This window comes from Zootoca vivipara, chromosome 2 (genome assembly GCF_963506605.1).
Source record: "Zootoca vivipara chromosome 2, rZooViv1.1, whole genome shotgun sequence".
Lineage (NCBI taxonomy): Eukaryota > Metazoa > Chordata > Lepidosauria > Squamata > Lacertidae > Zootoca > Zootoca vivipara.
In genome coordinates, this window is record NC_083277.1 from 104094577 (window position 1) to 104112542 (window position 17966).

The 17966-nt window shown below is 42.9% G+C and overlaps 1 protein-coding gene across 7 annotated transcripts in view; it reads left to right on the top strand.

The window, feature by feature from the left end:
* Positions 1–17966, top strand: part of PECAM1 (platelet and endothelial cell adhesion molecule 1) — a 38877-nt gene that overhangs the window by 872 nt on the left and 20039 nt on the right. For all 7 annotated transcript variants that reach the window (XR_009557216.1, XM_035103968.2, XM_035103971.2 and 4 more), the window contains exons 3-11: positions 6500–6793; positions 7614–7913; positions 8665–8940; positions 10550–10801; positions 11838–12119; positions 12586–12867; positions 13851–13958; positions 14596–14623; positions 16166–16239. Coding sequence is in view for 6 of the 7 variants with exons in the window: in XM_035103968.2 (XP_034959859.2) it covers positions 6500–6793; positions 7614–7913; positions 8665–8940; positions 10550–10801; positions 11838–12119; positions 12586–12867; positions 13851–13958; positions 14596–14623; positions 16166–16239 (1896 nt within the window). In the remaining variant the exon portion in view is untranslated. The remainder of the gene's footprint in view (positions 1–6499; positions 6794–7613; positions 7914–8664; positions 8941–10549; positions 10802–11837; positions 12120–12585; positions 12868–13850; positions 13959–14595; positions 14624–16165; positions 16240–17966) is intronic.

The following is a 17966-nucleotide window of genomic DNA, read 5'->3' on the forward strand; positions in this document are numbered from 1 at the left end:
TGGTTGATGTAATTATCGGCCTGAATCGTAACACTTCACTGAAGGGGAACTTTAGCTGTATACCCAAGGCTGGCCCAAGACAGGTTCCTACTTGAGCCTAAGGACAAAATGATGTGCCCCTCCACCCCACATATAGAAATTGTTAGTAGCAAAAGCTGAATCTTTCAGTGTTGGTGCTGTGGCAGCATTCTCCAAACCTGCGACCACAAACTAAATAAGGGTACCATTTTGTTATAGTTCAAAGACCTCCATGCTGTGTTTTCTCTTTAACCTGTTCTCCATAAATCATCTCTCTCTCTGCTGTATCATACTCTTATACCGGTATGTTACTTCCTCTCTTTGAACTCTCCCCATCCTTCTCTACCCAGTGCATATGCTATCTTTCATTATCTTGTCCAGTGCACATCACCACAGGTCCGCATCCCATCTTTCAGCTGCTCCCCTTTTCTCTTTTTTTCACCTTCTGAAGGACTTTCCGAGCCATGTGTCAGATTCCCTTTATTTATTTTTTGTCCTCTCCCCCCACCCCGCCAATACTCCTTGCTAATTTCAGAAGGAGCAACTCAAAAACATAAATACTCCCAGCAATTCACATACTGGTGCCAGTTGGCTGTTTGCAGCAAGTTGCAAATGATGCCACCAGTGGCCAGTCTCACCGTAAATCCAAAGAGAAGGGGAGCAATACAGATGATGTAATACAGCGATTCTTTCCTTCCTCCTCCATGTTTGGTTGGCTTTGGAGAGCCCTACAGGGTAGCCATTTTTACCTCATCACAATAACAAGGGGACATGGGTGGCACTGTGGGTTAAACCACAGAGTCTAGGGCTTGCCGATCAGAAGGTCAGCGGTTCGAATCCCTGCGATGGGGTGAGCTCTTGTTGCTCGGTCCCAGCTCCTCCCAACCTAGCAGTTCAAAAGCACGTAAATGTGCAAGTAGATAAATAGGTACCGCTACAGTGGGACGGTAAACGGCGTTTCCGTGTGCTGCTCTGGTTCGCCAGAAGCGGCTTAGTCATGCTGGCCACATGACCTGGAAGCTGTACGCCGGGTCCCTTGGCCAATAACACGAGATGAGCGCCACAACCCCAGAGTTGGTCACGACTGGACCTAATGGTCAGGGGTCCCTTTACCTTTACAGGGTAGCCATTTTTACCTCATTACAATAAAAAGGGGAAACAGGTCACCCAAAGAAGAGGCAAAAGGAGGATGCAGATTTACATAAAATATGCATAGAATCATACGTATAAATGCAATAGATTTAAGACATTTAAATAGGATTTCAGCACTTCTCACCATAGTTGCGAAGACTATGACCAGGTGACCTGTGTGCCTGCTCATTTTGCTGGCCAGGTGCTAAAACCCATGGTCACCCGCAAGGAAGTGAAAAGAATCACAAGTTATTTAGAATTCCACCAGCAGGCCACTGGAAGTCAGGAAGCATGGGCCTATGGGATGTGGGCCTGATTTAAGGCATTGCCTACAATGGCACCATCATCATTATGTCTTGTTCCAAAGGTTCTCACAATGACACACAAAATAACAAAGAACTGTGCTAGTTATTAAAATACGAGCATACACAATAAAAAGCAGCTCCTAGCCTATTCAGTTTACCATCAATTCAGTGGGTCCCCTTTTGATTTTATCACAGTAGGTTGAAGTTAAACCTTGTAAGTGTTTGGGCTGCTAACAATGACAATAAATATACAGTATTTCAAAGGGAGTAAGACGGACACTGACACTGCATTATTTTGGCACCAGATTAAGATGCTTTTATTTGCCCAGGCTTTAAAAATGTACCATATAGCCTTAGCTGCTTAGATCAGTTGTTGTTGTTGTTGTTGTTGTTGTTGTTGTTGCTGCTGCTGCTGCTGCTGCTGCTGCTATTTCTATGGTTTTATTGTGGTGTTTTGATTTTTTAAAATGTATAATGTTATGCACTCCCTCCAATGAGGACTTTAGGAGTAAATATGTGTAGAATAAATCATAGTTCTTAAAGACGCTAACATCTGCTTTGCCTCAATTTTCCCAACGCAAACACAACCATGGGTGAGCTCCTGGAACCCCTTGCATTTTGCTGCTACTTGGCAAATTCTACTAATTTTTTTCAGTTTAGATATTCAAAATAAATGACAGCAGTCATTGATAGCTTTTGCCCCCTGAAATGAAGACTGAAATGACATGTAACAGCAGCCAACCTGTTCATTTAAACTTGGCCAGGCTCAATGACATGGAAAGAAGGAGGATTCGGTTTTTTATAGAAGAGCTAAATCATCGTTGTGACTACTACTGATTTTTATGGAACTGCAACCCCCTCCCCCTACACACACATACCAAAACACTTTTTCCCCCCTCAGCTGGGTTCACTGCCTGGATGAGAGTCTAGTTGGAAATGTGACAATCGGGAAACGCTTTGGGGAAGTAAACCAGAGTTTTATCACACATCCCACCTACCTACCCTTTTTGCTCTAAAATGTACATACCCCCACCCCCACCCCCGATTTATACCGTTACAAAAGTTGTGCATTGCTCAGTCAGTAGAGCATGAGATTCTTAATCTCAGGGTTGTGGTTTCGAGCCCCATGTTGGGCAAAAAAGATCCCTGCATTGCAGGGGGTTGGACAAGGTGACTCTTGTGGTCCCTTCCAACTCTACAATTCTATGACCACCCCCAATCTCTGCTGAGTAGTAGCAAATTTCTCAACCACCCTCTTCACTAGGTCTTCCTTTCCTCAACTATGGGGAAAACTAGGCTTTATTTCACCCGGGTCAAAGACCCAGTTTGGCACCCCCTACACCCATTTGCGTACACACACAGAAAGAGGGGAGCTGGGAGCCTCAATGACACCCTTCTGGAGGCTTCATCTGGGGCAAAAATCCCAGATACCCCCCCCAAATAACTACATCACTGACTTAACTACTTATCTTCTCTGCTCTTGCTTTACTCAGACTTTTGCCTTGCAATTAGCCTTCCCTAAGGTGCCTTCATCTTACAGCACTGCCTACTCCAGCACTGCCTTCCTTCATCCATTTTGTCTCCACTTCTAATCTTCCTTACATTCCTGGAGTACTTCCTCCCTAGCTTCCAAGCCCTCAGCCTATCCATATTTCCTCACTGTTCCTAGACCCTATTTGTGTTTTAAATAGCTTTTAAAAATTATTTTATCCCTTCTTGTTCGATGACAGGCCAGGCTCCTTTGGGAGGAAGGGTGGCATATAAATTTAATTAAAAAATAAATACGAGTTTTTAGTTTCAGGCAAACGAACAACTTTCCCTTCTCACAAAAGGATTCATCACAAAAGTCAGCAGCACTTTCCATTATACAGTGCTGTGAGTTTGCAAGGTGTGTTTGCCATGTGCATGGGTGTGAAGGCTCTGAGACAAAAGACTCTGAGGCAGAGCCTTAATTTTGTAGGTAGATAAGGGAAGCAAGCTATTATCAGGCTGATCACAACCCCAGGGAGGAAATGTATCATTTTGTGGACCTGGTGCATCCACTACCGGTAGATAATCTGTTGATTAAGAATGAAATTTTATATCAGTTTTAGGCTGCAATCCTAAATACCTTTACTATGAAATAAGTCCCACTGAACATAGTGAGACTTACGGCACAATTTATATGCTGTGGGTTAAACCACTGAGCCTAGGGCAGTGATGGGCAACCTTTTGAACTTGGTGTGTCAAAATTCGCCAAAAAACCGAGCATAAACCCATAATTTTGCGATATTTATAGTTTAAATAACAAAAATGTATAATTGTAATATATAACTCTATTTAATAAACCAAAAACTAATTATTTAATGAAACCAAACCAAAAACCCCTTATTTATCATAAAGTGCCCAGAGTTGTTGAGTTTTTTTGGGAGCTGCTGACCAAAGTTTTGGAGATTTTTGGGGGGGAGGTGCAGAAGTTGCTTTGCTTTTTTGGGGGGTGCCCCAAAGCTACTGCACTTTTTTTGGGGGAAAGAAAACAGAAATAAATGACGAATAATACCTTTGCTGGAACTAACACGCAGCACCGACATAGTCTGCCAAAGCGCCAAAAAACCAGCACAGAACGGGATAAAAAAACGAACGCTGTTACACCCATAGTCTGCTAAAGCGCCAGAAAAAAACAGCACAGAAAGGGTTAAAAAACCAATCTCTGGCTCCCAGCAGCAACAACAACAACAAAAGGACCGGGTTTTAACAGCGGAGGAGGAGTGGGAGAACAAATAGGGGGGGCCAACAACAACAGTGTGAATGGGCCGATGGGGCAGATGGGTCACGTGCCAGCAGTGAGGGCTCTGCGTGTCACAGGTTCACCATCACTGGCCTAGGGCTTGCCGATCAGAAGGTCGGCGGTATGAATCCCCGCAACGGGGTGAGCTCCCGTGGCTCGGTCCCAGCCCGCCCACCTAGCAGTTCGAAAGTACATCAAAGTGCAAGTAGATAAATAGGTACCGCTCTGGCGGGAAGGTAAACGGCATTTCCGTGTGCTGCTCTGGTTCGCCAGAAGCGGCTTAGTCATGCTGGCTACATGACCCGGAAGCTGTACGCCGGCTCCCTCAGCCAATAAAGCAAGATGAGCGCCGCAACCCCAGAGTCGTTCGCAACTGGACCTAATGGTCAGGGGTCTCTTTACCTTTACTATGGAGTATCTTAGCTCCCCCAACCCTGTTTTGCAAAGTTCAGTTGCTGATCACCCTTTTCAGGACACACCTGCATGGCAGTTTGTTGTGAACTCAGTGCTGCTCGTGCTTCCACATTTTGTGCAGCATCCACAAAACATCATTCTCATCAAAATGCTTTCCCATGTTATTTACAATTTCCATGGAAAATCTGATAACTAAAAAGGCTTTGGATAAATGGTGAATCTGGAATAAATAAATTTCTTTGATCAATAAATTGCGAAAAGGTAGGGTACCTGAGCAGCCCTGAAGCTGGGATAAACCCTCCCCCCAAAACCTGCTACCAATCTTTGGAAGGTAAGGCCTTTCAGGTATTGGGAGAGAAAGCAAAATAGTGTCAGGAAGCACTGGGATACAGAAATCCACATGGCCGTTGTGAAAATCAGACGCAGGATCAGCAGTGTTGCCTGTTCTAGGAGTCCATTTGTTTCCATTGTGCACTGGTGTAGATTTGTGATTTATTTGTTAAATTATCACTGATATGCCAAAATGGCTTCCAACTACAAACTCAATGAAACATAATGAAAAAGCAATAAATCAATATTTTTAATATAAAAATTAATAAAATGAAATACACAATAACAGTTCTATTGGGTGCTAAAACGCCCTTAACTAAAATATAAAATAAAGCAAAAATTTAAAAGCATGACAATTAAAACAAAACAGTTTTTTTAAAAGAAAAACAACAACAGTTAAAACAATAACATCAAAAATTCAGTTATGGGAATGCTTGAACAAGGATATTTTCAGTAGCGGGCAGACTGCCAACACTGATGGGGTTTCTTCTTGTGTTTTTAATAAGTACATACTGTACTGCAAAATGTGCTCCCACTGAAAGGAAAGGAAACCCAACTTTCACCATCATCTTCATCATCATCAAGGCTACTTTATAAGTCAGTGATATTTATTATTGTCAGGAAGACTAACAATCATATGACTTTTTACAGACATCTGAAGGCAGCCCAGTTTTGGATTTTGAAACATGTTTTCTGTTTGGATGTGTTCCTTTATACTTTGTACTTTATACCAGGCATGGGCAAACTCGGCCCTCCAGCTGTTTTGGGACTACAATTCCCATCATCCCTGACCACTGGTCCTGTTAGCTAGGGATCATGGGAGTTGTAGTCCCAAAACCTCTGGAGGGCCGAGTTTGCCTATGCCTGCTTTATACTTACTGGAGCAACCCAGCCAGATGGGTGGGGTACAAGATATTTATTGTTATTGTTATTACTTAATTCCTTATCCTGCTTTCTGCTCCTGCACAGAGGGTATGTGTACCAACCAATCGCATGCTGCTGCCCCAGCTAGATTGAGAAAGTTTGTTTCACCTTTAGTCATCATGGACTCCATAAAGATAGCGAAATAACTTGGCACCTGGGGCAGCCTGAGAGGGGAGGAGGGAGCTTTTGACACCTATAATTCTCCAGTTCTACCCACTGCTTCTGCCACTGCTTCTGTTGGGATGGAAGAAGCTGTCATACTTTTGACTGGATGAGGAAAGCACCCCCTCTAAAACATCGGTCTGATGACTCTTTACTTGGGAGTACTGTGACCCATTGTGGACAGCACCACAGTTTAGAAGGATACAGTATTAGCAAACTAGAATGTACCTAGAGGAGAGTCACAAGGATGGTGAGGCACCTGAAAGTTGCACCCAGTGCTATTCTTACTCAGCGTGGACCCATTGAAGTTAATGGACCCAAATTAGTCACAAGACTAATTGTATTTACAACAGCCCTGGCAACAGGCACCATCTTAGAAGAGGCATTCTTCCTCCTCCTCTCTGCCAGCGGATTATATATTGTCACTAACATTTCTCCTCCTTTCCAGTGTTCACCATCAATAGCGTGACACTCCGCGCTGCTCCATCCGTGGAAGTGAATAATGGAGAGTCGGTCACGCTCAACTGCTCCGCAGACATCAGCAAGAGCAAACAATTCCAGATGAATTATACTTTTTCATTTTTCAAGTATGGACTGCTTCTGGTCAATAGTTCATCAGAGAAAGAGTGGGCAGATTATACAATCCCAATGGCTAGATTTTCTGATTCTGGACAGTATAGCTGTGCGTTGGATGTGGAGGGGAAAAAAAGGGACAGTAGTATTGTGGCTGTTCAAGTACATGGTGAGTGCTTTATATTCATCCCCCCTATGTTTTATCTAATATGACTGTATGCTAAAATAACACCATTGCTAATATCAGAAGTAGCTGACCTGTGGTCCTGGACAATCAACGCCAGCCAGAATGACCAATGGCCAGGAATGATGGGAGCTGTACTTCAACCAGTTCTAGAGGGCCACATGTTGGCCAAACCTGGTTAATGCATATGAAATATTGACCACTACGTTCTCTATCTACCTTTGTGTAATTGTTTCCTCTACCACTGATACTCTTTCCTTTGATTTCTCTGTTGGTGTCCCTTCCAATTATCTCCTTCGTCCTCTACTCTTTTTCTGTTTTGTTTCATTATACGGTCTCTTAGCATTAATATCATTTTTACTCAGCTGACCTTTAGCTCCCCCACCCTTGCTTCTTCTGGTATTTTCTCTCAGTTTCTCGCCATCGTTTCTTCACGTCTTCCTGCAGTTTCTTCCTGGGTGTCCTGTCACTGCTTAAAATTCAGTTTCTAACTGGGTTTCACACCCCTAATTTCTACCTTGCTCTCAGGCTGTCTCTCCCCCTGCTCTCTCAACAACTGTGCAATTTCCCCCTTCTTTGCTTTTTTTGTTTTCGTTTACACATATGGCCCTTCAGATGTTGTAGGACTACAACTCCCATCCTCCTTGACCATTGGCCATGCTGACTAGCGCTGATGGGAGTTGAAGTTCCACAGCATATGGAGGACCACACTGGTTCCCCACTCCTCATTTAAAGTATTTCTTATTTGCCTTTCTGTATTAAGTCCCATCTGATTAACATCTCAAGTTTGTTTTCGTTTCAAAAGGAATAACGAAGCCCATTCTGACTGCCGAGAAAACAGAGGTGATGGAAGGCGAAACTGTGTCTTTAAGCTGTAAAGCACCAGAAGAAAAGGCCCCATTTTATTTTAAATTTTATAAAAACGACCAGCATGACCCTGAACAGCAGTGGGAGAGGCATGCATTTACAGAAAACTTTGCTGAACTGAAATATCAAATTAATGCGGGGGACACCATTTTGTTCTTTGAATGCGAGGTCCATAAGACTTTGGGGGATCGATCTGAGAAATCGGAGCGCAGTGACAAAAGAATTGTAACTGTCATTGGTAAGTTGGTCAATTTTTAATTTATTGTCATCCCTAAATATTTAAATAATTACTCCTGCATGTGTAAAAGGATTTCTAGTCAAAAGCAGATGTAGGAATGAATGGCAAACTACCAAAAGCAAATCTTATATCATCTGTGCACATGTTGTTTTCTTTAGGTTTGGTGTATATATGTATGTATGCACACACACACACACACACACACACACACACACACACACACACATATACTAGCTGGCCCTGCCACGCGTTGCTGTGGCTCATCCGTGTGATTCCCCCCACCCCATGACATATCCCGCCCCCTCTTCCCCCCCACCCCCGGGCTCATCCCTGTGACTGGCCCCACTGTGTCCTGACCTATCCCGTCCCCTCCCCCCACCCCCACCCAGAGGAGTCAGTACCTCAATTTGGCCTAGTCTGTAAAGGCTTCGGCCTCGTATGTAAATGGGAGCCGAGGTGCTGTTGAGAGGGAAGTTTTTATAGGTACAGTACCAGTGTAGTCGCCGCTAGAGGGCGCTGGTTTGCAACCTGGTTCTTTTCCCAGCATGCATTTTTGTCTGAGTGGTGTGTTTTGAAAGACAGGGTTTTTGGGGTTTTATCTGGCACAGGTGTGACATCTGTCTTAGCAAACTTTCCTATAGGCTTCGGATATTCGCATGTGATGTTGTGTCAAAATTTCACCTCAATCGGCCCAGTTTACATTTATATATATAGATAGATAGATATTGGTTTCCCCCCTCTTCTGTTGCAGAACCGTTTTCCGTTCCCACCTTAACCATCCACCCACCACAGAACATTACAGAAGGAGATAACCTGCGTGTAGACTGTACAACCATCGCACGTCACCAGGATCGAATCAAAATTGAAATGATAATCCAGAAGAACAAAACGATTCTTAACAGCACTAAGTCTGGTCGGTCTGTGCAGTACTCTAAAGTAGCCACAATGGAAGACAATGGCAATTATATGTGTAAAGTGGAACTTGGGAGTGTGTCCAAAATCAGCACAGTAAATGTTGTGGTGGCAGGTAAGAGCTTTCTCTCACTTGTGCGAATTCACACACATGGAATGCTTTTATTTGTACTAGGTCTGGACTTGTATGAGTATCCAGGGCTGGAATATCTAAAGATCGAGATTTATAACCCGAAAGATGAAAGTTCTGGTCGCAGTTGCTTTGGATGAGGATGATTGAGAGAGGGGGCAGCAGTATAGGGGAATAAACTATATTAGCCTGAATACAAGCCTCACTTTTTTCCCCCCAAATTCCGACTCTGAAAATCTAAAGTGCAGCTTAAATTTGTGACCTTACAAAAATTGGCTTTTACAATATTGCTGCTGAAACAGACGTACGGTAAAACAGAAAAGGTGTGAGTGCCTGAGAAATTTTAAGGGAGCTGCTTATATTTGGGTATTGTCTTTTTCTCTCCCCCCCACCCTGAATTTTAAAGGTGGGGCTTATATTCAGGCCAATACGGTAGGTGCATCTCCCTCCCCCACCTCATCACTATTTGCACACTCCAAATTGTCCTACCTTCCTTCTGGCTTCCCTCCTGTGGTATTTCGATTGCAACTGGGAGAAAAGGTAGTACCATAGCTGATCGTGCAGTTTGTGTGTAATGTGTAGTCTGGCCTTCAGGCAAGCTGCAGCCATGTGCAGGCAATGCAACTCAACCCAAAGGTTATGTAAAACCTCCACTAATAAATGAGTTCTGTTTATCCAGCTGAAGTCTGAAGACTCCCCCCCCCCCACAAGGTTTAGCAACAACGCAACTAGTTTAGGGACTACGGTATTTCAAATAAACCAATAGATCCAAGAGTGCCTTTTAGAAATCTCACAGAAGTTGCATGCACCTACGAGTAATTGCAATGACTGTAGTCAGGCCTGCTTCTAATTTGATTCAGGGCTTGCCATGCTGCAAGGGGAGAATTTCATTCATGTTTAATGTCTGATGTGCTATTACTGTTCAGTTATAGCTGCTGATTTATTTGTGTGCTTTAGAGTTCTAAAAACAACTGTGTTTTGCAAGAATGCATTATGTACTTGGTGCCTTTGTGTGGAGACAAAAAAATTGTAAATGGTGAACTGAAAAACTAACAAACTAAAACCCAAACTTTTACAGTCATCTACAAATGAGTAGGTGAATGAACAGGTCCAATCATAATAAAAGAGCAAAAATTAATCATCTTAACGCAGCACGGCATGGCATCTCCTGAAAATTAGAAATGGAAGGGGCAGGGAAAGCTGTGAAGTGAATGTTCATACTGTGCATGATTTGTGACATCGTCTGACATTAAACAGAATTTTTAGTATAACTTGTTGAAACACTTGTCAATTAGTGACGTGTTGCAATATAATATGACACTTTCATACAAGCAAGATCAGTCTGAGTTTATACGATGTGTATTCAGGAAGCAGAGGGTACTGTTAACTTAACACATGTAAGGAATTCCAGGCCTTGAACTGGAAATCTTATGGTCTGAGGCTCAGGCTTGGCTTTTTTTAGCTGCCTGGGACTATATAGACTCCTGAGATGCCCCACCAATATTGAACAATTGCATATTTGTTATATTATAACTGGATCATGTGGAAAGGCTCTGGATAGATAACTTGTTTGTTCCCCACATGTCTTTTGCAGAACTGTTTTCCAAGCCAATTCTAGTTCATAATCAAACAAGATGGGATGAAAACAGTATGTTACAAATTGAATGTCAAGTTAACAGCTCACTGCCAATACATTTCTCAGTCATAAAAGACAACAGAGTAGTGGCAAGCAGAGATGTCTATACTGTTACCAAGGTCCGCGTAAGTGACAGTGGAGTCTATGTTTGTCGAGCTGAAATAAATGGGATTGCCAAGGAGAGTGCCCCTGCACGGCTACACGTTTATGGTAAGTTGATCGAGAAATATGAGAGTCTTTCATCTGATGAAGCGATATACAATTATTTGCAGAATGGCGGCTTTCCTGGGTATGCTCACTAATGTGGATAGGTGATGGCCCCAGCAAAAGGGAGGTCAGTAGTTCCACTCAGACAAGCAGGCAAGGTAAAGCAGCAACAGTGACATGGGGAGGGGTCTAAGTATGGGTTTCAGGAGCACAGCTAGTGATTCTGCAGCTAGGGCAGGCCACATAAATCGTCTCAGTTTCAGCAGTGCCCTGGATCATTGCAGCCTGGGCTAGGTGTTCATCTACCCAGTTCATCTCTTTGAATACTGCATCCGGCCCCATGCAAAACTGGTGCTTTCTCTGCAGCTGTTAGCTGCTTCTAGGCCCTGGGGTTTCCAGCTGTGGGGCTCTCTCTGTGGACCAATCATCAGCATGCAGTGGCAGAGATGCCCTCTCAGGGTTTCAGAGGAGATGTGGGCTCTGCAGGCTGCGTGTCCACATTTTTTGCAGTGCTCTTCTGTCAAATAGGCTCCCACAGCAACTTACAAGGATCAGTAAGAATTAGGCTTACAATCTGAAAAAAAGGGGGTTGTTAATGGTACAGGAATCCAGCTCCCCTTTACTGCTCACAGATGGGTTAAGATTAGTTTCTTTCAATGAACTGTGTTTGGCTTGAGAGTGAACACCAAAACCCACTGCAACCTACATTCCTGTTGAGGGTCAGCCGTGCTAGGAACAGCACAAAGATCCAAGACCCCTTGGGTTTCTTCTGGGTTTTTTTTTAAATGAGCCATAGTTTCTTCTGTATCATCAGCATACATTGGCCTGTAAGGTTTTCCCTCTTGCAGGCATCTTAAAGAGGGAATGTTCCTGAAAACATGCACAGTGCTGCTTTCTGTGTGATTAGAGTTCTTCAAGTGCACAGAGCATTGTTTCCTGGCAGCTTTGTGCATTTCTCATTGGTCACCTTATGAAATGACTTTAAGCAGGATTATTCATGCAGCCGCTTATGCACCTGTTTCATTTAATTTTTCCCCAGCTCCTGTTTCCAAACCAAGACTTTCCCCACCAACTTCCCAAGTAGCAATATTGGGGAAGTTTTTCACTGTAAAATGTTATTCCAGTAATGGAACTCTACCCATAACATATACTCTGTACAGAGGAGGCATATATGTTAATAAGACAGAAGTAAAAGAAAATGAATCAGCAAAGTTTTCGGTCAAAGCAACCAATGCCCATGTTCCAGAAGACTACAGTTGTGAAGCTAAAAATGGCCATTCCGTTCCACAACGAAGCACTAGGGTAAACATTACAGTGATAGGTAAGTTTCTGGTGGTTTTTTAAAAGGGGCATTTAGTTTTTGTTTTAGAATGTTAAATGCTTTAACTCTTCTAAGCAATACACTTTACTATACTTAATTTCATATCTGTAATAATTGTAATAATTTTGGTATATACCACTTTGACACAACTTTTTTAATATATTCAGAAACACTTATCCGACTGTTTATTATTGCTTTATTTTTAGTTTTAATTTTATGTAATGGTGGGAAAGATATAACTCGGTGCAACCATGTTAAACAGTGACTTATTTGAACTCAAAAACAAGGAAACAAAAGTACTAAATAACTAGGTTGTATTGGCAGGGGTTCCTCCCATGCTAGCTAGAAATGAATTCTATGTATAATTGCCCTTAACTTAACCTACCTCCAGCATTTATAATTTGCCAGCACTAGCCAGCACTTTCCCACTGCTGTTCAACCTTTTCCTATGTACTTTAATCCACAGCTCCCGTTGGCAACATAAACTTGGGGAGACTTTCACAGGGAGATGTGGAAGATGGCAAAGAGCTCGCAATTTCCTGCTCTGTTGGTTCAGGATCTTATCCTATTGAATTCACCTTCTTTAGAGAAAACCACCCCAAACCTGTGTATAAAGTAACAGAGAAGACAAAACGCACTGCTGTTTGGTACAGAGACAGCCTTACAAGCCAAGATGGAGGGAAGTACTTTTGCAGAGCTGACAACCAAGCAAAATCACCTGTAGAGAGCAACATTATGATTGTCAAGGGTAAGTTCTGTTCATGGATTTATTTATTTTTTTGGACATATGGTGCCATATCATTCGAATTGATGAAATTCTTTAAATAGCACCTCGGGTATTAATGCATTTTGATCCAAATGCTACCCATATTTCAGGAGGTTCCAGATAGGTGTATTCCAAGGTAGCCCAGTTTGGACAGTTATTGTTGGTCATGGGTCTCCAGAATTGTGTACTGTACATGACAGTAAATATGTGTGGTGACATCCTCCTTCATTTGCATTTGCATTTTCTGCAAGGATATTCTTGGGATAAAAGGAAAGAGAAGAGTGGCCAGAAGCAAGGAGGATGAGGCTCATGAACCTCTTCAAGGCACACCTGCAGTGTAAACTTTAAGGGGGTTTTAGCAGATGTTTCCTCTTTCTAGGAAACCCTGGAAATGTCATTCAGCAAGGGTACCTTGGGGTCTCTAGCAGTGAATTGTCAGCGCCCTGATGTCATGTCAGTGGAATGATGCTTCTCCCTGATGTTAGAATGAGGGAAGTCAAATAGGAGGGTTTGACAACATTACTACTTCCTACATCAGTGCTGCTTAAGTTCAAGGTTGCCTGTTTATTGAGTATTCATCCTGATTTGTTGGATGGATTTGTGTCAAGCAAATATTTATCCCACGTTTTCCAGTGCATCTTCCTGTCACTTTCCTTATTGAAAGTGTTTCAACAAGTTATACTAAAATTGTGCTTTTGCTTATTGAAAAAGTCTGAATGGGGAAGTGGGGAAGTGACAGGATGAATGCTCAATAAACAGGTCACCTGGAACTTAAGCAACATAAGAACAGGAATGATTTTGGGGTTGGCAATATTTTGCACACATTTTTCATACTGATGTGGAATTGCATCCCTGAGCACCAGAAGAGATTTGTTGCTTCTTGTGAAGGATTGGTGTTGTTGCAGGTGATGGTGGTGATACCATACCATGCCTGACGCATGATCTGCTTTTCCCTTAATTTTTAGTTGTTCTGGCTTCATGGAAGAAATGGCTCATTGTGGTAATCATCATGCTGATTCTCTTTGGTGTTGCCATTGCGGCTTCCTGGTGGTATGTTCGGAAGAGGGCAAAAGGTAAGATACTTTCTTCAGATGTGTGGTGAATAGAACAGATGCTTTTCTGTCTATACCCAGGGAAGCTATAGACTAGATGCTGCCCTCCAAATGTGTTGAACTACAACTCCTGCCATCCCTGACTTTTTACTACGCTGGTTGGGGCTGATGGGAGTTATAGTCCAGCAACGCTGAATAGTGCTATTCTGATTAAAGTAACAATATTATGGTCAAAACTGTGGGTCTGGTCTTTTTGATTCCTATAGTGTGACAGCAAAGTTGATGAAAGTGGTATTTAATGCTCATTACAATAACTAAATGATTCCTGGTATTTTTTTTAAGTTTAATTCATTCTATTGTATTTGCAATAGCTGACAAAATTCAATGTTGCCTGTCCCTGTGTACCACTGTACACATTCATACTGTACGCATAACTTTGTGGGTTAGTAACCACGGGTTTTTATTACCGGTAACAACCAAATAGCAATGCTCATTGTTGGACATGAGGCAGTGCTGGGTGAGCTACGCACTGTTTGTATTCAGAGTTCTTCACCAGAACGTATGTGCTAACATGGTTTGCTTGTTCATTTATTTATGCAATTGACTTTCTATACATGTGGTATATTTTAGTAACTTTCTGTTATTTTCCCTTATGAAGCTAAAGGCAATCCTTTGGAGTTGACTAGGTAGGTTGGCTTTCTTACTGTGCTAATAGTGAGTTATTTCTAATAAATGTGGTGATGATGTGTCCCTGATGCTGTCCTGTGTGCATAAGCATGTTCAGGCATTCACCTGAACATTCAAATGCTCAAAGGGTGGACAGGAGCAGGTGTTCACATGCAAACCCTGCCCCAACATACTTGCACACAAACCACCCACCCCAGCCCCCAATCTTCCTCAGATTGCATGGGGTTCTTCTCATATCTGCTTGAACGCAAGAAGACTCCTCTATGTTATCGAAAGCCCTGCTTTATCAGAGTCCGAAATAGTAGGAGGTGTTCTATTCGCATGCAGGAAAATGCCAGCAAAAGCCCTTTGCAGACATCACCCATGCGACAGGAGGAAGACTGGGGGCTGGCAGGGTGGGTGGGATGCAAGGAGTACACAGATGTTGGGGATATGGGGATAAAGTTTGCATATTCACCCCTGCCCCGTCCACAGATGTGTCATTTGCCTGTGCAAATCTTTTGCGGTGGAAATGGTAACCATAATCCAAGCAGATATAGGAGTTTGTGTTAAGAACGTCAGAAGAGTAAAGAAAACAGAAGATTATGCCACTGAGGTGCTATCCTCTCCCTGTAGTCATTTTACTGCCTTTCTGCTAGTGTGGTTTTCAGTGTTAAAATACTAAAGCAAACAAATGAGATAAAATATAAAGTTGGCCTGGTGGGGTGGGGGGCGGCAGTCTAACTGCAGCAGGAAAGCATTATGCCTCAACATCCCAGGCAAACTAATTAGTTTGTTTCCAAATAATGATTTTGCTTATTCATATTGTTATTGTTGTGAGCCACTTTAAAGGCAAAGCAGGACACCCCCCCCCAATGGCACATAAAATATCATATAAATAGTTGTTTATAAGAATAATTCGGCTTTTTATCATCCTTCAGATCTGAGGCTCTTCTGGTATCACATTTCCAATGAAAAATGGCGTAACCGGGCCAAGCCAACCTAGATTGTAATTGCCAGGGACTTGTGATAAGGGTAAAGGTAAAGGTAAAGGACCCCTGACAGTTAAGTCCGGGTCATGTGGCCAGCATGGCTAAGCCGCTTCTGGCAAAACCAGAGCAGCACACGGAAACGCTGTTTACCTTCCCACCGGAGCAGTACCTATTTATCTACTTGCACTTTTTGGTGTGCTTTCAAACTGCTAGGTGGGCAGGAGCTGGGACTGAGCAATGGGAGCTCACCCCATTGTAGGGATTCGAACCGCTGACCTTCCAATCGGCAAGCCCTAGGCTCAGTGGTTTAGACCACAGCGTCACCTGCATCCCACTGTGATAAGCGTGCTTACTATCAAAAGGCACATCCAATGATGTCTTTGCACATCTATGAAACTGCTTAGTGTCTTAGAAGCATCTGTGGACACTCCATAATTCTTTAGATTGCATGTCCCCAGAATTATATCTCTGACATCAAGGGGAAGACTGAGCTTTATTAAAAGATGACCTTCTGTTGTTAAAATACCAGTGCTTCATATTCTCTTCTTTGTTCTTTTTTTCTTTTCTCAGTTCTATAACAGCAACCAATTCAGTGGGTGAGAAGCTGACACCACGACAGAATAATGAAGGGGAATTCTATTTCGGTAGCTTATGGTTAATGACCTTTTTGATAGTGTCTGCTTCAGACTCCTTTTCCCTTTCTCTCTCCTAGTCTTAGAACCTCCATCTTGAAATCATGCCATTATTCAGACTTGGCCCAAACGAAAGATTCTTATTCATATACCCGAAAGGGTTGACTATATTTTGCTTTTCAGTTGAACTTGGCTTTGATAGATACAGTTACATAGGGACATGGGCCACATATTTTGTTATTATTAATTATATTTATATCCCGTCTTTTCCTCCAAGGAGCTCATGGTGGCATACATGGTTCTTCAGTTTGTTGTGTGCTTACAACAACCCTGTGAGGTTGCCTCCACATGTGGTGGGAATGTCCTAAAATCCAACCCTTCTGGACAGCAGTCCTACAAGAGATATGCAAAATAACTAAACAGGTATTAGAACTCACCCCAGAACTGGCCCTACTGAACATCTTCCAAGATCATAATGACCACTCACATTATACACATCTTATCACCCACCTACTCACAGCAGCCAGGCGCTCATAGTCAGACACTGGAGAGACCAGTCAGGAGTAAACATGCACCGATGGTATCAAATTTTTATGGGAATCGGCCTTAATAGAAAAGCTAACCAATAAACTGAAACTGACACGGGGACAAATAGAAGAGGACGCCATCATCCCAGTATGGCTCCCCTTCATCACATACACAGCCCAACAAGACAACAAGAATCCACCAACAGCATGTGAATCAGTCTGGCTTACCTGACTCAACAAGCCCTCCCCACCCTCACAAATGCAAACAAACCCCACTGCAGCCAAGCACAGACAACCAACCACACCCTGCCCCCCCAATACCTCTCACTACCAAGGAAATGTAATAAACGAATAGAAATAGAACCTACCCAGTTGACTCTGACACAAAACCTCACACATACACTATGCAAAATAATATAAGCCTCCCCCCCTCTTCTTGCCCAACCTTATACTGTACTCAACACTAATGTCTCACAACAAATGTAACTGATTTGTAAGAAGTTGTTTAAATTGTTATTATGGAAATGATTATTTTTCTCCCTCCAATAAAGTACAGTAGGAAAGTTGTCCAAATATAAACAGTTAACTTATTAAGAAGGTAAAGGGACCCCTGACCATTAGGTCCAGTCGTGACCGACTCTGGGGTTGCGCGCTCATCTCGCATTATTGGCCGAGGGAGCCGGCGTATAGCATGACAAAGCCGCTTCTGGCAAACCAGAGCAGCACATGGAAACGCCGTTTACCTTCCTGCTGTAGCGGTTCCTATTTATCTACTTGCATTTTGACGTGCTTTCGAACTGCTAGGTTGGCAGGAGCTGGGACCAAGCAACGGGAGCTCACCCCATCACAGGGATTCGAACCACCAACCTTCTGATCAGCAAGCCCTAGGCTCTGTGGTTTAACCACAGCGCCACCTGGGTCCCTTGGTCCTTCGAGCCGGAACCTCACAATAATTTCATAATTATCTGTCTATGTATTTCTAATAGTATAACCAGATCAGTAATTTTTCATATAACTGTAAAAACTACTCTAAAAATGTATTATTCAAAAAATCCACCCTGGCTACAAGCATCCTCTGCACCTTTCAAAGGATGTGGGTGAAGTAGGAGAGTCTTGGGAGGGGTCTTCCCTTATCCCTTTAGCTGCAACTGTAGAACCTGCTACGTATGCCACCCTGGCCCCCAAGTAGGGATGGGGGAGAAAATCAATTCA